This window comes from Maniola jurtina, chromosome 6 (assembly GCF_905333055.1).
Source record: "Maniola jurtina chromosome 6, ilManJurt1.1, whole genome shotgun sequence".
In the NCBI taxonomy this organism is placed as follows: domain Eukaryota; kingdom Metazoa; phylum Arthropoda; class Insecta; order Lepidoptera; family Nymphalidae; genus Maniola; species Maniola jurtina.
Genome location: NC_060034.1, coordinates 1,221,021 through 1,243,663, shown reverse-complemented (window position 1 = coordinate 1,243,663; position 22,643 = coordinate 1,221,021). Strand labels below are relative to the sequence as shown.

At 35.4% G+C, this 22,643-nt stretch overlaps 2 protein-coding genes across 9 annotated transcripts in view; one reads left to right on the top strand and one right to left on the bottom strand.

Moving 5' to 3' along the window:
* The window catches only part of LOC123865889 (teneurin-m), a 614,472-nt gene that overhangs the window by 356,874 nt on the left and 234,955 nt on the right, over positions 1–22,643 (bottom strand). For 7 of the 8 annotated variants that reach the window (XM_045907095.1, XM_045907091.1, XM_045907092.1 and 4 more), the window contains exon 1: positions 21,195–21,414. The exons of the other annotated variant lie outside the window; for it this stretch is intronic. Coding sequence is in view for 6 of the 7 variants with exons in the window: in XM_045907091.1 (XP_045763047.1) it covers positions 21,195–21,228 (34 nt within the window). In the remaining variant the exon portion in view is untranslated. Of the gene's footprint in view, positions 1–21,194; positions 21,415–22,643 lie in introns of those variants that run through there. 8 annotated transcript variants of the gene reach the window in all.
* Positions 12,679–15,290, top strand: LOC123865904. The gene is made up of 2 exons (XM_045907126.1): positions 12,679–13,406; positions 14,148–15,290. The coding sequence occupies exons 1-2, from the start codon at positions 13,391–13,393 to the stop codon at positions 15,092–15,094; spliced, it is 963 nt and encodes a 320-aa protein (XP_045763082.1). The 5' UTR covers positions 12,679–13,390; the 3' UTR covers positions 15,095–15,290.

The following is a 22,643-nucleotide window of genomic DNA, read 5'->3' as shown; positions in this document are numbered from 1 at the left end:
CCTTCACGCAAAAACTACTGGATGGATTGGGCTGAGAATGGAGATAGATTATACCTAGCACATAGGCTACTTTTTATCCCGGAAAATCAAAGAGTTCCCACGGGATTTTTAAAATCCTACATCCTCGCGAACGAAGCTAGTCAGTTTATAATGATGATAATGAAATTAAAGAAATGAATTCATTTCATGAATGAAAATTTGCAAGTAAAGAATTCAAAACGGAAGCCGAAAGATTTTAGAATTGGAAAATAGGAAAACGGTGATTTATGACTATCGCATCACGTAGGTGCTGTTACGAACACATCCAAAGAATAATCGTGCGAAAATTACATGTAGATACGCTTTTACAAAAGTAGGGTACATTGTACTGCATTGCTGCAGGCTATTTCAAGTTGGACGACCACGTTATCTCGGCGACAGTTTTCGGGTTGAAATTTTTCAACCGGTTTTACATTTTCCGTGGAATATTTATCTGAAAAAAAAAACCGCCAAAGTGCGGGTCAGATTCGCGCACCGAGGGTTCCGCGCTTCGGTACCACGTATCCTACTCGTACGTGCAAAAAAAAGGGAACGGGCGCTTTTCCATCGATTTTGAATCAAATATTTATTTATACTGAACACATAATATTTATTATGTTTGATTTAAAACTAATTTGATTTATGTCTGCCGCTTTTGGTAAAGCGTTCAAATTATGCGCGTTTACCTTTGCTTAGATTATTTTCACTTGCAAATATATGTTTGTAATTACTAATTATAATGTGATATAACTACTTTATGGTTTTCAGATCTTTCCTTACTTGTGCTTTGATTACATTGCTTTTCGCCAAATTTCCTGATTATAGGCAAACGAGAAATACTTTAGAGGCAAAAATACTACTGATAACAAAATAATAATATGCTTAGAAGTTTGATTATTTCACACCTCTAAGGGATTGTAGATTGAAATATTTTATATTAACATCAATTTGATCCTACCTCCACGCGTTCCTGAGAAAAAGGCTCTGACAGACAGGCAACAAAGTGATCCTATAAAAGTTCCTTTTTTCCTTTTAAGGAACGGAACTCTAAAATCAATAAGTAACTGGAACACTGGAATAGACTTGTGGGACAAATGGCAATGTGTCAACCGTTTTGAAAAACGACACCTGCTTTTTTCTCCTTTACTATGAATATTACCTTCAAAACTTACTTTCAAACTGGCTGTATTTGCGATAGTGAATGATATATTATTATTTTAGATATTTTGAACTTGAACACTTATTAGATACCATTTACACCATGATACATAGCACTAAGTACAGGTAAATTGATTGATGTTGCATTTTCTTTCAAGTTTTTATGTTAAGTATTTATTTATTGTTATTCTTTTAGTGCATGTGATTCTAAACTAGACTTACTTTTTTGACAGTGACATCGTGGTCAAACAAAAGATGTTTAAAAATGTAAGCAAGTGTGCTTAAAATATCTGTGAACAAACTTAAAATGTGAGTAAAAATAGTGATAGATATAGGTATAACATCTTTCATTAATCTAATCTTACATTGGCAGAATATCAAACATCAAATTAAATTAAAAAGTCTGCACCAAAGTAGGGTACATAATACCGCATTGCTACAGGCGATTCGAACCCAACCGCCAACTTATCTAACGACAGCAGGGTTAAAATTTTTCCGATCAGGTAATTTTACGGGTCGAAAAATTTTCGGGGAAAATTTGGGCCACTAGGACGAGTAACGGACGCCGAAGATTTATGGTATTATGTCAACTGCTTTGACAAAACGGCACTGGATTTTTCTGGTTCATTTTTTTCCCGCAAAAATGTTTTTCCACAGATTATATAAATGAAAAACGTTGATCATGACATGAGTAAACTACAGTAAAGTTTATTGGAAAATACTTCCGTTTCGATAAAAGTAGGTACATAACTATGTTCTACCGCATTGCTGCAGGCAATTTCAACTTGGGCAGCTTCGTTATCTCAACGACAGGTTTTTTGGTTAAAATTTTCGATCAGTAAATTTTACGGGGTAGAAAATTTTTCAGGAAAATCTGGGGCAGTAGCACAGGCTACGTACGGCCGCAAGATTTATAGCGTAATGTCAGCTGTTTGACAAACTACCGCCAAACAGCTTGTTTTTATTGCCAAAAAAGCTATTTCATGTGATGGCCAACTAAGCGTTTTGAAATCTTCACACGAAGTATACTGCTACTGTAGTTTCTATAGTAAAACAACGGGTAGTTAGGTACCACCCTGTAAATTCGTACCAAGGCTATAAGGTGTATGTATTCAACTGTTATAGTCTAGACTTTCTAGTTTATCATTTTATCATGCTACATTTTATGCTTAGTAGTACATTTACTCTATCATCATTTATCAGCTTTGATATGTCTTTATAAGTTGATGTGATTTTGTGAAATGGTGATAAGAAAAACAATACCCGGCTGAGTTTGTTGTGGGCTTCTTTTCAGACCAAGACGCGTTTGGATCGACAACGATTGACAGTCAAAAAGTGTATAAGTGTATTTCTAACCCCCGACCCAAAAAGAGGGGTGTTATAAATTTGACGTGTGTATCTGTCTGTGGCATCGTAGCTCCTAAAGTAATGAACCGATTTTAATTTAGCTTTTTTTGTTTGAAAGGTGGCTTGATCGAGAGTGTTTTTAGCTATAATCCAAGTAAATCGGTTCAGCCGTTTGAAAGTTATCAGCTCTTTTCAAGCTCTTTTCTAGTTATTACTGTAACCTTCACTTGTCGGGGGTGTTATAAATTTTGAATTTACACTTGTGAATAAATGCTTTGAGTTTGAGTTAAATATAACGTTGATATTACAAGATCTGAAAAATAAAATGTGTTAAATTATTGCCTATCACTTTTCATTTGATTTAAATCTTCAATCTTTCCACTGTTGATATATGTAGATTAAAAACGTTATAATCAATGAGAAGAAGCTTTGTATTTACCAAAATCCCTAATGGCTTATCAAACGTTGCCTTGTCTCTCAAAACGTGGGAGTTTGAGTAACGTGTGCGTAAATCTATGACAAATTACGCTTCTCCCAACTTCGGTGAGAGAAGCGTTATAATTTCATAAAACGATAGGGATTTGTAAACAGATTAGCGAGTTTGGTTATAATTTACGTTTAAATTGATACAACATATTTTTTTATTTGAAGATACCTACGGTTTTCGGTATTCAGTTTTTTGTTTCTTGCGTTTCTTGCTTCTATTTTTATATAGTCTTAGATTACTTACCGGTAACACAAGGTTTTTTAGGGTTCCGTAGCCAAATGGCAAAAACAGAACCCTTATGGATTCGTCATGTCTGTCTGTCTGTCCGTCCGTATGTCCCAGCCACTTTTTTGTTTACTATAGGCGCACGCTTGACCACAGTCGGACCTGTATGATCTACCTAACCTACCTACCTACATATTATGTACCTTAATATGACCATTCGCTCAAATGTCTACAAGAAAATCATTAAAAAGTTAGTCAAACTCGGTTCAAACCATATTGATTTAAGAACTAATAAGGTTTACAAATAGGTACATCTAGTTACATAATAAAATAATATATTTCAAGCGTTAACATCATATTTAACTTCATTACTATCCTTAAAGTCTGTCATAACACTAACTGGACCAAGAAATCAGATCGAATCAATTTAGTCCATTATGACTATTGGCTCTAATGAAATTTTCGTTCAATCATTGCTAGTTGCTACAAATATACCTATATAATTGCCGGTTCGTCTCGTTTCTCATGCTTCATCAAACTGACCGCTGATTATAATTTGTTATGAATTTTATAGAGTCAATTTATTTGACTGCATCAAAACATTTTTTGTTAATAGTCGATTTAGAAGTTTGTTATTTATTTTATCGACTTGTTTCAAATTAGATTAGAGTTTCTGATCTTTGTTTTATAACTGCAATACTATATCAGTAGCTGAAGTGGCAAGTCATATCAGTTCTGCAGCAGAACCGTCGGTCGATGGGACAGGGTTTTGAGTGGACTCCATCCCACTGGATCGATGACCTGAAGAAGGTGGCAGGGAGCGGGTGGATGAGGAAGGCGGAAGACCGTGTTTGGTGGCGCGCTCTTGGACGCATACAAACTGATGGATTGGACTGGTTTGGAAGGCAGGTTTTCTCATGAAGTACTAATCGCCATTGCAATGCTATAACAAGACGTGTTCTGGTTACTAGCAAGAAATTCGGCCTGAAATAGGTGATTAGATTTAGGAAACAGTAACTATTTATTTTCTCTGCCCTCGTCTATCACAGATTCAAGGGAAACCCGTAGTCAATCACATACTTGTCGTAAAAATCCACGGTAAAATGACACCGTATTTGCCTATCACCCTTTTATCTGAGAGTTAGTGAGTTAGATAAATGTGAGAGACCAAATGGGGCATCAATCAGGGTTGCTGTCCACAAAATTGATATCCGCTGCCTCACCATTTATCACTCAGTCTTGAAGAGCGGTTACTTTAGAATTTACGATTAGCTCAGCGCTTTTTAAATAATTTTTTTGAAATAGATTCACTTTATCGGCACTAGACTATACTAATATTTAACTGGAGCCACTGGATCCAGGCGCAGCAAAAGCGTGGCTGTGTGGAAGTTTCTACAAGTAACTCTTGTCCAGTAGTGGACGTCTATCGGTTGACGATGATGATAATTAAACTTTTTAACCCTTATGATGATAAGTAGTATGGGAATGTCCACATCTGCGCAACCTGCAAACGTTTCCAAAAATCATTTTTCCACCAAACAACGAAATTAATATTATTAATCAGTCGTTTGGACTGCGCATTTAATCAAATTAAAACAGCTACTTTCTATACTTAAAATAAAACAAAATTATTGTTAATAAAAATTTTTTAATGCAAACTCAATTCATCATGAAAAGCTATTCACGATGACATCAAAGTTTTTCATCCAAAGGAACGGGTCAATGTCCTTGAAGTTCCGTTATCCAACAATAGATGGCGCTACGAGTATTAAAAGTCACATATCTGCGCGAGCGCAGCGTGACCAATCGGTACGGCCATTCATTGCCTCTCGCATCGTTTGTAATTCATTCTAACCAGTCGCTTTTGTAGTGAACCGTAACTAATCGTCAAAAGAGCCGTGCTTCGAAAGTCGAAACTGAAGACATCATTTCGTAATCCAAAACTGTCATGTATTGCTTTTTCAGCTTAACATTCCTATACGTTTTAAGTAGTTGCTCAATACTAACTTATTCAATTTCGAACCGAAAATTATCTTGATTTTTTTACTTACATTAACATTATCTGAATAACATAAGTTTTCACAAGTGTGACATACTTAAGAATGTAACGCTTTAAGCCAGAACCAGTAATAAAATGAAACATCATAAAACTTTTATCTTGTTCGCGTGGTCGTAGTCTAATGAACCTTAAGACGTGGAAGACCAAAACATCTTATCACTGACGAATATTACCACCACGAAAAGATACACTTGTTTCTTTACAAGAATCCATTACATAATCTTCCAAAAACCCTTCGGAATTCCAAACAGACTGTCTCATCAATCAATACCTTACCAGAATAAGCCTCTCAGTGTATGGTAATGAGCGTTATCCATTCGGTGTGTATTGTGGTGGAAAATTGAAAAATAGTGCCGACACCTTATATAGAATTCATTTATTCATTGGTGCAGATGTGCCCCAACAATGAGAGGTGTTGTCCGGATTTTCCATATTTCGGAACTCGAGCTTCAACGAATACGAATACCTATAGTTTTTTGTTTGAATCAGTAACCGAGCTCACGTTTTGTTGGTTTATGTGGAATTCACCTGAAATAATAATACATACTTTTTTAATCTCCTCAAATATTTTAAATACCTTTTACCAAATGAATGAGAAATATGATTTCCCACTGACTACTTCCTCATCATGATCAACCCATCGTCAACCCTGCTATTGAGGACAGGCTTCCTCTCAGAATCAGAAGGATTTCACCATAATCTATGATTCTGGCCAAGTGCGGACTGGCAGACTTCACACACCTTTGAAAACATTATGGAGAACTCTCAGGCCTACAGGTTTCCTCACGATGTTTCAATTGTTTAATACGCACATAAGTCCGAAAAGTTGAAGTAAGGTGAGCGTGCTTGTCTAGAAGATAATTAAATTCACTCTTTACTTGAAAGTATCAATTGGTAAGTTGTTACGCAGGCGAAGCCGGCGGCTGATACATAGTGAGCCAGCGCAACATGCATTCCCATTCCCACGTACGAATACGACCCGTATAGCTGACGCGGCGTAATACCAGAACCCGCGCGATGTGGGAATCGTAATATTAAGTTAGAATATTCTCATCCTTAGAGATAAGCACTAGTTTTTAGTCTTTTCATTTAAATGTAACTTTGAATATAATTATTATAAGGATATTATCGCCGACTAGTTTTCTTCCATCCACCTCCTGCGAGCCTAAACATTACTGGCGCAGTGACGGGGTAGGATAAGCTGTACCTGTAGCTGTATCGGACAACTGTGACGGAGAACAACTTATCCTGAGAACCTACCATTCGGAGGCGGCAGTGTAGTGGAGAATCTAAACTTCGATTCGTGGAAAGAAATAGATCGGCGATGCGGTAAGTACTTGAATCGTTCAAGTTCCTTTTACCTATCCTTTTCCGACTAACAAGAAAAAGAGGTATTGTGTTTAATTTTTTTTTATTGATTTTTTTTTAATCGTACGTTTATTGTATCCTCATTTATATATATCGTCCTTATTCCTAAAATTTTATAATCTAGGTTTATACAAAATCTATAGACCTATTTAATATAATTTTACCAACCGGTGACCCCGCCGTACAAACGAAGGAAGCACAACTATCGACCCACTATCGACCAAATCTCTGTAATTACACGTCACGCACACAAACTCAACATAAATTCTACGAAACTGGCCACTTAACACCTTCCGATACGCATTTGACACAACGTAGTGATTATATTTTTTTGTTTGACACTTCAATGAAATAATTTAATTTTAAATCGTATCGTAATCGTGCTGTGCAAATTACACAACTTCAAATTGAAGTCTAGGGTTGTCAGAAAATAAATGGGGTAATTTTGCCTAAAAATGAGCAATTTTTTTTTCATTATATTTAGACAAATTTATATTTTATTTTTGATGACAATCATAATATAACCAAGCGAAAAAGGCTGTTTTGTTAATTAAAAGATTTTAAATTGATATTGAAATTTAACTAAAACAAAACTTATTACTAAATTGTAGTACATTTAATATACCAGTCTCCGTCATAATAGCTGCATGCCAAATTTATCATGAAGTACCTAGGTACCTACGTAATTGGTGTACGTACGTTGGACAGATAAAAACATACGTTTTTATCTGTCCAACGTACTTACCATGTTGTCTTCTATGTTTTTTGTAAATGTATATGTTTGTGTGTGCAATAAAGAAATAAATAAATAGGTAATCAAAATCTTACTACATTAATAATATTATTTAGTTATAGTTAGTCCATGATAGGTAGTAGGCACCCACCAAAACAACCTTAGCGACGAACGGAGGACTCGTCACGCGTGATGTGGTCAAAGATGGGACGCTATACGGATAGCTAGAATATTTATCTTTATTTAGGTATTTTTTAAGGTCATAAATGTCAGAAAACACAAGACAAATAAAATATGAACCCATTTTGAATAAATAACTTTGAATTTGGCTTAGAGAAAAAAAAAACCGCTACCCAAGAGCCGCTTTGTGTAATTTGGTAAGAGATCTACGATATAGGGATGTAAACTTGCCCGGTGTATAACACCAAAAGTAGTGAATAGTCTACTAACCCTGCGAGATACGCTAAATAAAATCGCTAACTGGTACATACTTGGATTATTATTAAATATTTTTAGTGAATATATTGCGTTTTTACATTTGACTTTTTAACTTTTTTATTTTTAACTGTCAGGATACGATTATATAGTAAACATGGTGATGGGCACCCTGTTAAGCAGAGATTTTCAATAAGGCCAGAGGCCCTATACTGTAATTAATCAAAATTATGTAAAAACAGAGTAGGTAAATTTTAATACGTTGCAATCGATAAATTATTATTTTCTAGCATCGAACATCCATCGATTTGTAACTATCATAATAAAGACTAATCTAATGAGATCTCATTTTAAATAATCATCGTGAAAGGGAAAAATAGGGAAAAATAGGAAAATAGGCAAATTTTCATATGTGAATGGTATCATTCCATAACGCACACATACTCATCAACTGACAGTTCCCCTGCTTCATTTGACTTTTCGGAGCATACCATCTTGAGTATTTATTCATCCAAGAATTTTACGTGAACTTTAGGGAAGTAATTTTTTTATTGAGTGCTTTTTTATAAAAGTTTTTTGAGTGTATTTTTTGTGTGTGTTAGTTTAATTTTTATTCGTCAAGATTTTTCATCCAAGGTCAGGACGTAGTTTCGTAGGGTCGGTTAATAGGTCAAGAGCCGTAGACGAATCTAGGAACTTAGAAGACATGGCATCAAACGATTTAGATACTATCTATAAATCTATTAGATTTTTACCCGAATTTGACGGAAATCCTCATGTGTTAACACGGTTTATAAATTTGTGTGACCAATTAGTGATTGCCCATTTTGACATTAGTCCGGGACATGAGTTACAAAATTCGGCATTAATTAGTGGAATATTAAATAAAGTGACAGGTTCCGCGGCTAGGTTAATTAATGCAAACGGTATCCCAGATAGTTGGAATGGCATACGAAATGCCCTTATTAATAATTTCGCAGACCATCGCGATGAGACCGCTTTATACAATGATTTGTCTCTACAGACACAAGGCTCTAGCACCCCGCAAGAATTTTACGAAAAGTGCCAAAACCTGTTTAGCACAATTATGACCTACATTTCCCTACATGAATCCGTACCTACCACAATAGAGGCTAAACGGCAACTTTACCAAAAGTTAACCCTGCAGTGTTATTTACGTGGTCTAAAAGACCCGCTAGGCTCAAGGATACGGTGCATGCGGCCAGTGTCAATGGAAAAAGCCCTCGAATTTGTACAAGAGGAACTTAACACCCTATATATACAACAGCGAAATGAAGGCGGGTTTTCTCGGGAAAATTTTGGACATAAATTTTCCGTGTCAAATTACACAGGTCCTTCAAGGTCACAAGGTTTCGCTATGCCTGGGCCATCTTGGCAGCAGCCTATACATTTTAGACCACCTCAGAGTCAGCAACCTATGCATTTTAGACCTGGTTGGAAACCTAACCCTCAAATGCATCCGCGTGGTCCTAGTCGTACCCAATTAATGTTTCGCGCTCCTCCACCGAATTATAACCCGAAGAGCAACGTTTTCAAATTACCAAATCGACACCAATCGCCTAACAATTCTAATTTCCCACGTCCCATGAGCGGTGTGAGTCATTTCACCCCTAGACATTTACCACCATCGGGACATGATTGGCGTAAATTTGGTAATCCACCACCAACTAACTATATGAAATCACGCGACGTCAATTTTAATGAACTTAACTATGACTATGATTATGATTATGACTATGACTACGATTATGACTATGACAATTACGAACAATTTACGGATGAATGCTATAATTACTATGAGGAAAGCTCCTCGAACGTTGAACCAAGTCCAATAATAGAAGAAGTTGATCAGAAACAGGAAGTCAGTTCTAAGAAAGAAAATTTTCAGATAGTCAGCGAATCCGAAAAACCAGGATAGATGTTAATTTTTATGTCCAGCGGCAACTTGGTTATGTACAGATTAGTAATCCACCTCTCAGATTTCTTATCGATACCGGGGCGAATCAATCTTTTATCAGTCCTGAAGCAGTACAAATGTATTTTAGTAATATGCCACTTAACTATGAACCCTTTGAAGTAACCAACGTGCACGCAACAACTAAAAATGACTATTCCATTACATTACCTTGGTTTTCCGAATTTAACGAAGATGGTGATATAACTTTTTACGTATATCATTTTCACGAATACTTTGACGGTCTTTTAGGCCTAGATTTACTTGAAAAGTTGGAGTCCACTATTAATCTTAAAGACAGAAAATTAGTAACGCGTAACGCTGAGATTCCAATAAAAATGTATGATTCGCGTAACGTTAATTTGTTCGAAGACATTATTCCTGCTCATTTTTCAAAGCTATTTGCATTGCCTATTAATTCGCAGGACGGTGATGTCTTGATTCCATCTCAAACTATATGCAACTGTATTATTTCCGATTGTATAACACGCGTTAAAAATAAGAAAGGATATGTTGAAATTACTAATGATTCCCCGAATGATATAGTTTTTTCCTTAGACAAACCCATATCAGCAGAACTTTATAATTTTGAATGTGAGCAAACCAATGTTTCTTCGAATCGTGCTAAAGAAGTTTTTTCTCGTCTTCGCATTGGACATTTAAATCCAGAAGAAGCAGCTAATTTGAAAGCACTGTGTGCAAAGTATGCCGACGTGTTCTATCTTGAAGGTGAACCTTTAACGTTCAATAATAAGATTAAACATAAAATTAAGACCAGCGATGAAATTCCTGTACATACAAAAAGTTACAGATATCCTTATGTCCACCGACAAGAAATCAGAGATCAGATCAGTAAAATGCTTGAACAAAATATTATAAGACCTTCTGACTCCGCCTGGAGCTCTCCTATTTGGGTGGTTCCCAAAAAGGCAGATGCTTCTGGTCGTCGTAAATGGCGTCTTGTCGTGGACTTCAGAAAAGTAAACGAGAAAACGATTGATGATAAGTACCCTATTCCCAACATCACCGATGTTCTAGACAAATTAGGGAAGTGTCATTACTTCACTACCCTAGATTTAGCTAGTGGCTTTTACCAGGTTGAAATGGACCCCGCTGATATTCACAAGACTGCATTTAATGTAGAGAATGGGCACTATGAGTTTTTAAGGATGCCCATGGGGTTGAAAAATGCTCCATCGACTTTTCAGCGAGTCATGGATAATGTTCTCAAAGATCTACAGAACAAAGTTTGTCTAGTATATCTTGATGACATAATTTGCTTTAGCACAAGTCTTCAAGAGCACATAGTTAATTTGGAAAAGATATTTCAGAGATTGCGTGAGTCAAACTTCAAGATACAGATGGATAAGTCTGAATTCTTGAAGCTGGAAACCGAATTTTTAGGTCACATAATTTCTAAAGATGGTGTAAAACCAAACCCCAATAAAATAGCAGCCATAAGTAAATACCCATTACCAAAGACTACGACACAGATCAAACGTTTTCTCGGATTGCTAGGATATTACAGAAAATTCATCCCTGATTTTGCACGTCTAACAAAGCCCCTTACTCAATGCCTGAAGAAAAATTCTAAAATAATAATCGATGATGAATACATAAGGTGTTTCGAGCACTGTAAGCAACTGCTTACCAATGATCCCATTTTACAGTATCCGGATTTTACTAAAGAATTTTTGCTAACAACTGATGCTTCTAATGTCGCAGTAGGTGCCGTTTTATCACAGGGCCCAGTAGGGTCTGATAAACCGATCGCATATGCATCTAGAACTCTTAATTCTAGCGAATTGAACTATAGTACGATAGAAAAAGAACTCTTAGCAATCGTCTGGGCCACCAAGTATTTCAGGCCTTACCTTTTTGGACGTAAATTTAAAATTATTACAGATCATAAGCCCCTGCAGTGGGTAATGAGTCTTAAGGAACCTAATTCGAGACTTACAAGATGGCGTTTAAAACTCAGCGAGTTCGATTTTACGGTGTTGTATAAGCAAGGAAAGTCTAATACCAACGCGGACGCGTTATCGCGCATTGAAGTTCATGTGGAAGAGCTAAGTTCGGTTGCTGTGAATCTATCGGACGGAGCTCCCTCTTTAGATGACTCTGGAACTCTCTCAGCTCCGGAGGCTGAAGATGGTTCTAGAACAGCAACTGTCCATACTGATGACGAAAGCCCCATCTTGGAAATCCCGATTACAGAACATCCGTTGAATAAATTTACTAGGCAAATCGTTTTTAACGTTGTAGGTGATATTAAAACCAAACCAGTCACTACAAACCCCTTTGAAAACCATAAGCGTACGACTGTTCAATTATCTGAATCAAATTTAGAAATAGATGTCATCAATGCTATTAAAGAATTTGTTCAACCTAAAATTAAAACTGGTTTATTAATCAATCCACCATTGGCTATGTATAAGATAATTCCAATAATACAGAAAACCTTTAAAAATTCGTCAATGATACTCAATTTAGCTAAAACAGAAGTAGAAAATGTTCGAGAATATTTAAGGCAGCAACAAATTATAGATAAGTACCATGATGGCAAGACAAACCACCGCGGTATCAATGAATGCTTTCTTGCTTTATCTCGAAAATTTTACTGGCCAAAAATGCGAGAGCATATTTCAAAATTTATCAACGACTGTGAAGTATGCGGACAGGCTAAGTATGACCGTAATCCAATCCGACAGCAATTTCAAGTAGTTCCACCACCCAGTAAACCTTTTGAGCTTGTGCACTTAGACCTCTTAAGTGTCGAAAGCTGTAAGTTTCTGACAATAGTCGACTCTTTCTCCAAATATGCTCAAGCATATTTCTTAGGAGACAGCACGGCAGTCAGTGTAGTACAAGCATTACTTAAATTTAGTACGCATCATGGAAATCCTTTAACTGTAGTTACTGACAACGGTCCGGAATTTAACAATCAAGTTATATCTGAGTTCTTCAATCTTCATAAAATCCAGCATCATAAGGTCGCACCACATACTCCTAACGAAAATGGTATCGTTGAAAGATTTCACTTGACACTCTTAGAACACCTTCGTATCTTTAGAATCAGTCAAAAGAATGAATCAGTAAGGAACCTGATACCTTATGCTCTTCTAGCTTACAATAGCAGTATTCATAGTTTCACAAAATGCAGACCAATCGAAATAGTAACTGGACATTTTGACCCACGCGACCCACTCGACATAGACCTCACGACACATGTCTTACAGCAGTACATACAGGATCATAAAAATAGAATGAAAATTACATATAACCTTATCCACGAATCCTGTAGTAGTCTACGCAGAGATTTAACTAATAGTCGTAATAGAACTAGAGAGCCCGAAGCAAATTATTCCCCAGAGCAACAAGTTTTTGTTAGAAACCCTGTTGCCTCTCGTCAAAAGGCAGCTCCCCGCTATACTCAGGATGTAGTTGTGGCAAATCTCCCAATCCACATTTACACTAGAAAAAAACGAGGCCCAATCGCGAAGTCAAGACTAAAGAGAGTTCCTAACACTGCCCAATTGTTGCAGGATCCTCCTTATAATCAATCTACTTCTGCAGCCAGTGGTAATGCAGGAGATCCAACTTGAAAATCTCAGCGATGGACCCGGCCTGCTACCTTTTAAATTAGGAAGTACCTTTATTATTTCCCATTACCATTCATTTGTACAATGTATTAATCTTTCGGAATTGCAAGAGAAAATCAGCTCCATAAATGTCCAACTAGATAGCGTCACTCCTGATTTAAATAATAAAACAAAGAACTTATTTGAACCTCATTTAAACTATTTAAAGAAAAAACTCTTGAGTGTGCTTGAGCAGCTTCAGAGTTTCGAAACAACTCGAGTAAAAAGAGGACTCATAGATGGTCTCGGATCTGTCGTTAAAAGTATTACTGGTAACCTCGATTATACTGATGCCTTACATTATGATAGCATTATAAAATCATTGGAAGAAAATGACAATAAATTAGTGGCCGAATATAATAGTCATGTTAGTATATCCAAAGACTGGATGACGCAGTATGCAAAGGTCGTAGATAGTATTGTAGAAAATCAAAATCGATTAACAGCCTTAGTAAATCGAATAAGTCAGAGCAATTCAGAAAGAGATTCTGATTTAATAAAATATGCACATTTAGCACAAGTTCTTCTCATTCTTAGTGACAATGTAGATTCAATTTCTCAAGAAGTTGTGAAATTACAAAATGTATTAGGTTTTATCAAGGTTTCGGTTGCACATCATTCAGTTATAAGCTTAAGTACAATCAAATATTTAGTTAGTAGGTTAACCAGTCTTTATGGTACTGGTAAAATTATATCTTTAGATGATAGAGAGTATTATGATATTATAGGATTAGGTTCGTATTATGTAAGAAACGAAATATTCATAGTTTATAAATTTCCTATAATTTTAACCCAAGTATATGATATGTATAAATTATCCATTGTACCCAACAAGAATCATGAGATCCTAATTCCTTATCATCCATTCCTGGCAATAAGCTTGAACGAGTACAGGTACATAGAGGCTGAATGCCCGAAGACCAGCAAGGGTTATCTATGTGCCGATATTAGAAGCTTACAGCGTGAACCTTCGAATCAACCAGATTGTATCCAACAACTTATAACCGCCCAAAATAGAAGTAGGTTTTGCCATCCAGTGAAAGTAACTTTGGAAAAACCAGCGTTCGAGCAACTTGACGAACGTCACTATACAATGAGTTTTCCGCTGCCCACGAAAGTTCACCTATCGTGTGGCCACGACCTGTACCGGACACTTCGAGGCAGCTACTTGGCAGTAATTCCACAAAATTGCTTTTTGAAAACGCCAGAGTTTATGATTCTCAATAGAAACGATCGCATAAAAGGCCAAGCAATTCAAGTTATGGATTTACCTAAAGAAGAACCCTCTGACTCAAGACCATCTCCGCATTATGAATTGAAGTCCACAAAACTGGATCACCTACATCATGCAAGTGCAAAGGTTTCATCTCAAACACCTATCACTTTACCTCCGAGTTCGGACCACGGAAGTATTTACCACACAACCATACCCATATACACCATATTGGTTGGAACCTGCGGACTGAGTATAATCATCATAGTTTATCGTAAAATACAGCGCACGAAGACATTGCAGATAAGAAGCACAGCCGAAATTCAGAGTTCTTCATCCAATGACCTCCCGGCGCAATTCACAGCCAAGGTGTTCCATAAGCGCCGATCTGATGGGGGAGGTGTTACGCAGGCGAAGCCGGCGGCTGATACATAGTGAGCCAGCGCAACATGCATTCCCATTCCCACGTACGAATACGACCCGTATAGCTGACGCGGCGTAATACCAGAACCCGCGCGATGTGGGAATCGTAATATTAAGTTAGAATATTCTCATCCTTAGAGATAAGCACTAGTTTTTAGTCTTTTCATTTAAATGTAACTTTGAATATAATTATTATAAGGATATTATCGCCGACTAGTTTTCTTCCATCCACCTCCTGCGAGCCTAAACATTACTAAGTCCCAATTATTTATGCTTTTACCGAAACAACTTTATCCAAGATAACAATGTCAGTAGACAAGAACAAAAATCTTCATAAGCATATGTCTACTTAGCTCTAGGATTTCTCGCACGATATTATGAATCGTTGTCATTAGCGTGGAATGATTAATGCTTAACCCAATTCCAGCCAACAGATGGCCAACACTCTCTGCCAAACTATCGCATTCACTATCAGCTTAATAATTACCAGAATATTAGCAGTACGAAGCAAATTAGTCTTTTGTTAATCTGTTATAGGCTTTGTTGATGTTTATGAAGCTTTAATAGTGATTAACGTGAATTTATTTGCATCAGCCAAATATAGGTGCGTTCCGATACCGGTTATAATAATTATGACAAACATGCGCTTATCAATATTTGGAGCCCTTAGTTATATTGAGAATTTTGTTAATATTGTTAGCAAACACAACGTTAATTGCAAACAAATAAAGGTTGTACTTATTCTTTACTGATTTAGAATTGTAATGAATTGAAATTAGAATTGAAAATTAAAAAGTGAACAATAGTAGGTACCCAATTTGAATAAATGACTTTAACTTTGAAATTATAAATTCACTAGTTACCCATGCACCAAAAATGAGCCGAAATTTTTATGTAAAAATTATATTCAAAGGTTAAAATTTAAAAAAAAAAAACTTAGAAAAATAACAGTAATTTAGTGAAACGATGATAATAATAATAATAATTGTTCGTTATTATTTCTTTTAATAATTTAAAACTATACAAGTAAGATTTAAAATATAAAATATCTCTGATGAATTACACATCGAAAATTCAAACAGATAGAAAATAAAAGAGCAATCAAAACAAACTGATAAAGGCCACGAAAATAGTAAAAATATAAATTTAGGTAGGTTTAACAATTTAAAATTAGCGCCAATTTCGAACAAAAACAATAGGTATTATATTGAGTGTTATATTTTCGAACGTGATTGAGAAATATGTTACTGTAGTTAAATATCCATTAAATTTGATACACGAGTTGGACAAAGGTAATATTTTGCAAGATTGACAGGCATCAATTGCCTCAGAGCATGATAATAAACCTCACAAAAAGCAATATAACATGCCGGGGTCCTTTAAAACCAATTTGTATCGGCTTTACGATTACTCCGAACCATCAAACAAGGGGAAATATTGTGTTTTTATGTCATATTAAGTTTTGATGGCATATAAGTTACAACCATTTTATATTTAGTACAAGATAAAGACTTAAATTAGTATTAAGTAGTTTATATTACGTATTGTTAATTTTGTGATCTCCAAATAGTAAATTGTCATAACGACGTTTTTCTAGAATTTCAATAATAAGTTAGTTAAATGTTTAATAATTTGTGATATAATTTGATTGATATTGAGCCTTAAAAGATGATTGAAATTGTATGTTGTTCTAAATTATTTAGAACATTTATTACTTATTACTACTTAGTTACTTATTTATTTATTTATTACTACTTAGTATATACCTAATCAATCATCCATCATTTGAGCTAATTGTCACTTCAACTTCGCAAAAATTGATATATTAAATAGTAAATGTTAGTTTACAGTAATAGTAATCGTCATTTTGATTATATAAAGATCAAAATAAGCATTGACGTGGGTAATTATTGCTTTAAATTCATTGTGCGTTGCATCTTAAAATTACAGGCTCATGTTTACAATCGACAAACAATAATTACGGAATATGATTGCTGTAATGGTGTAGGGCAATTAGGGATTGTTTTTGTGTATGATGACATTCTGTTCCGAGAATGGTTTGTGTTGGTTCAAAACACGTGGGAGTTCTGTGCCAATGCCTTTTAGATGCATGTGACGACCTCGGGTTAAATTAACCGGAAACTTTAAGTTTGAGGGATAGTTAAAATTCCGTGCGGGTCTACTGCCGTCAGAAATCAAATGCACACGATAATATTTTATTTCAAAAATCTATGTTTAAGTAATTTGGAATTCTTAAAAAGTGAATATAACTAATGACTAAAATTTGGATATAAGCTTTGTCGTCGATTTTTTTTTTGAAAGCGATAAAAACCTCTTTTAAGTACAAGTAAATAATATGAGTTCATCGAAATAAGTCTTGACCATAAGTGCCACAAATTATCCTACCTGAAATAAACTAATATATTTCGTACATTATAAACGTATTTTCACGAATCAAAGCTTAAAGAGCGTTTGTTATGTTTATCGACTTGTGTAGTATTAAAAATACAATAGCAGTTAACTTTATGTATAAAAGATTATGCTGAATCCAATCCTGTTGTATTGAAAGCTGATAGGAATGTAAATTCAAACAAAAACAAATTTCCATTACCGGTAGCAGATAATGTAATCGATAAGATGAATCTCATTTAAAGTAGAATGCAGCACGGCGTGACACTGCATTTTGCTCTCAAGTGATACAAACAAAGACTGAATCCTTATTATAAAACTTAAGTGTTCCGTCCATATAAATTAATTGAAAGATACTTATGTAATTGTCTAAAATTACACTCTCAACCGCTTTAGTAAAGTTAGAATTTGACAGCCAGTAAAAAAAGTGAGATGCGCAGGTCAGTGTTCTTTCCACATTTAAGATGAAATTTTGATCCAAACAAACCCTGTTTAAACTTGTGCAACTTATTTTGCTTTTATTGACGGTTTAACAACGGCTGAAGTTTAACGGTATAAGCCGTAACATACAACCACCCGTCATGCGGCTGAACCTAAATAATAAAAAGCGTATACAAGTACTACATATCTTAGATTTCAAAGGGCATAGAGCCGAGGCAAAAGCTTAATCAATTTGTGTTTATGTGCCAGTGGGTCTTAACACCATAGGTTTGTTTTTATATTTTTAACCCCTGACCAAAAGAGGAGTGTTATAAGTTTGATGTGTGTATCTGTATATCTGTGTATCTGTCTGTGGCGTCATAGCTCCTAAACTAAATTTTAATTTAGTTTTTTTTGTTTGAAAGGTGACTTGATCGACAGTGTTCTTAGCTATAATCCAAGAAAATCGGTTCAGCCGTTTGAAAGTTATCAGTTCTTTTCTAGTTACTGTAACCTTCACTTGTCAGGGGTGTTATAAATTTTTAATTTACACTTGTACAGAAATAGTTTCATAGTAGTTGGAACAAAAATATTATATATCATTTCATATTTACATTATTGTAACTATAGTAAAGACTTTTGCTACTGTGAATGAGGATATTAAGGATAGAACCCTAAAATATGATCACGGATAAGAATAGAAGATGTAAATTATGTAAAAAGTGAATACGAAAGGGCGGAACGAAGTTGACTTGATAGTCAACTCATAATAGCATGTGCGTGCTCCGACAGAGCCAGCGCGACTATCACACGGGTGGTCTTGTGGTTAACCTATATCAATACAGTTTTTTACTATTTGCAGTATACCAAAGCATGTTTGTCCAAAGGTGTTGGAACAACGTGGAATGATTTGTTGACTCTTTATTGGCTATCGATCTCAATGGACAAACGAGGTTTTTTGCTTCTCGCTGTGATTTGAAATATGACTTTAAAAATATTTGTATAGGACCGGCGTTTCAAATGTTCGTTTTGTCGGTACTAGTGACCAGAGAAAGTGATATTGAAGAGCAGCTATTTCGAAATGATTTTATAAACATTAGGTTAACTATTGAACGAAATTGTTTACTAAGTCTGGAACTATTGTTCGATATTAATTAATTCGAAACTATACCAAAACAATTTGTTGTTGATTGGAAATTCTAAATACGAGTAGGTACTTACCTATATGAGATTACAGATAAACACAGTTTGTACTAACGGTTTGAGTTATAACAATTGAGAAACTGATAGTGTAATTGTACGAAGTAAAATTCTACAAGTGGCGCAAATAACTGAATATTTTTTTTTGGTTTACTTGGACATGACGTGATTCAAGTTTGTATTTTGTGATCAAAATCACGATTCACGGATTCAATTTTAGTACGGTTTTAGGTCGCTTTGCTTGAAAATGAGTTCTGATTTGTATTTAGTGACCCAAAACAAAAAAAGTGTTTTGTCAGAAGTGTAATAACTCTCTTTTTCACCAGCTCTTCAATTTACTTTGCTGTATACTTGTAATTGTAAACGAATTTTTCCATCAAAACAAATTGACGTTTTGATTAGCAATTTCAAACATAAGTGTTCAATAATGAATGTGATGGAGGAAAAAAACCAATTAATACTCCAAAACAATGGAAATCATCAAGTGATGATTCAGTTTTTAACGACTAATGGAGTGATTAAAACCACTGAATCTATGTTTACTAATGTTTTGTTTACATTTAAATAGATTACATTTTCTTATTAGCATTTGTTGATAGATTATTGAAAGACAGGGTTCTAAAACACAATTTTTAATTTTTAACTTCACTTTTAAGACGAGACTTATCTTTGTATACGTAGTTCACTTATTATATATAAATATATATATCCAATCCAAAAAGAGCGATTGTTAAGAAGTGGACTTAAATTCAAAAGGTTGATGGTTGAAATCCCATCCACACATAGCACATTCTTCAGTTTCTAATGGGTATTTTGCAATATCCTCTACGCACAAGAAACATTTATTGCAAACAAAAAATTTTGCAGGCTGCGACACAATTTTGCCTGCAATTCGACACCCAGTGCCACACTAATTTTGGCAGTTTCGTAGAACAGGGTTTTTGTTGAAATAGCCCTTTAATGGGTATGCTGGTTATATCATGTTAAACATCATAATGTACTTAAAATATCCTTTTTTAATGAAGTGATGAAGTTGTGAGCATCTATTGTAACTCGTAGGCGAAGCTCTCAAAATTCTAACTCTTCTTAGTTCAAACCCCCGAAGAAATAAGAAAAAACTTCAACCTCTTTACTCGATCGTTCCATTCGAAAGCCTTCGTAAATTACACAAATTACTTAAACAAATCACGTCAGTCACTACTCTCTTCGTTGGTAATTTTCTAAAGCTCTTAGCGCCTTACAAATCGTGTCGCTCAGTTCGTCTAGCCCTTTATCGGCTTAATTGAACTAAATCATCATCAATTTAGTTAAACGGACCATCGCTCTTGTTGGTTTTAACTTTTAGGTTATCTCGGAAAAATAAATAAAGTAGCCACTGTGGTTGCTCATTAGCCGTAACACGCTTATCTTAAAGTGATACAAATGTTTCCGTTTCGCTGCTGCTTTTGAACAGTGCTTGTTTGTTTATGTTGTAATTATGAGAAGCTTCGTTACGAGTTTCCAATTTATTATATGTAACTTCTTCATTATCGTGAATGAATGCAGTAACTTAAGCGATATTATGAAGTCTGTAAGGACTGCAGTAACTTAAACTTGAACTTAATTGTTGTTAACATTTATGATTTGTACTATTTTATGGATTTTCATTATTATTACTTCAAATACTTCGCCCGGTATATTGATAATAAGAACAAATAATTATGTTTTAGCTTAGAATTTGCATATCATCAAGATTATAATTTTCAAAAATACACTTGCGCTTGTCTGTAATTAGTTCTGACGCAAGTTCAAGTCGCAATTTTTGTGTTTCAAATTTCAAATCTACAATATTATTTCTCGATCTTATCTTATATCTCGGAATGATGTGTATTGCTCTAAAACAAATGCTGGAAATTTCAGCTTTCAACGCATTTCCGCTATTCTAATAAGAGCTTTGACTTGAGCTTTCACTTCAATGCGGCAAATATCTAGTTACAAGGGCGGAAAAACAGCCTTACGTTTGCTGAAACTGTCCTGATTCAGTAGCCGCAGTGCGAGACATCCGTAATTACCACAAATCCGTGTAACAAACCGTAACACTTACGTTGATCGAAGAAGCAGCGGTCCAGACCATTCATAACGTTAACAACCGCATAGTGCACACAATTCACAATTTTTCATTTGTCACGTTCACAATCACTGTTGGTGTATAACCTGCAGCACTGAAAACAAATCACAGCGGATGTTCGATCTCGTTCACTGCACAACGTCAGGGCGGGTGCGTGGGGCACCGGCACAGGTTTGCCAGGATGTGTTACCGTGGCGGCGGTCGGCGCGCGACTAGCGTGCGCGCGGCGCTTTAGCCGGCGGGCTGTGGTGGGGTGGGGAGGGGATGCGTGCGTTCGGAATCCGCTTCCCACGTGCTCTGCGCCGTCCCTTTCTTCGGGACGGGTTAGCTTTTTAAAAGCGCGGGCCGTCGACGCATCGATATGCCCGGGGCGATGTTTCTCAGTAACCTTGTTTATGCGTATTGCAGCTAATAATAACACGCGAACACTCCGGCGTTTGTTGTTGTTTGTTGCGTTTTTTATTGCACTTCACTTTATATGTTTGAGTTGGGTTCGGATCTTGTGCAACGAGCGGCGATAACCGTTCCGGTTGAAAGCGCTATACTCTTACATCTTTATTGTAAAACAAGCAGTATGCACCCAGCTTTGTATGGAAGCATTGAATACAATTTTATTTCAAGGATTTATTTTATTTAGATATTCATAAAACTTCAAGCATACTTTATCAAAACTATTCGAAGAATGTTTTTTGTTAGTAAAAAAACATGTCATTCAGAAAAAAAATTAAAGAATTCACTTAGTAATGCGATAAGGGCGTAACGACAAAAATAGGTCTACTTTAACGGAATGATTAATATGGACTACACACGTAGTTAAAAAGAGACCACGCATCCAAAAGGGGACAAGTTCCAAGATAGGGAGACAAAAACCTAATGCGTTTCTCAAAAAGTTATTTTGGTGTTATCGCTTGTCACTCATCGCGGACTTTTACTGCGTTTTACCGATGGTTTTACCAAATACCAAAGATAGATGGGTTTGACTCATTGTTGAAAGCTTGCGTTTTTGATTTATGATCGCAGTGAACGGGTTGAAATTTTTTTTTTTTTGTTTTTTAAGTTATGTAATTTTATGTTTAGTGGTAAATCAGAATAGGTAGGTAGTAGGTACTTGAATAATTAATAATAATAACAATATGGGTATATAGCAGGTAAAGTGTTCAATATTATTAACAGGCAAATAAGGGGTCAAAAAAAACCTCTTTTTGGCTGAGGAGCCTCCTGATATGTTTTAGGGCTTTGAAAATAATAGTTTTAAAAAAAATCACCAGTATTTTGTTAAAATATATGTTTTGAATCTTAGATTTTTTTTCAATTTAGAAATTTTATTAAGGATTCCAAGAGCTTTTATAATTTTTTAAACAAAAAAATGTTATTTACATATTAACTGATATTTTCAGTACTAACTAATGCTTTACATTCTCACGT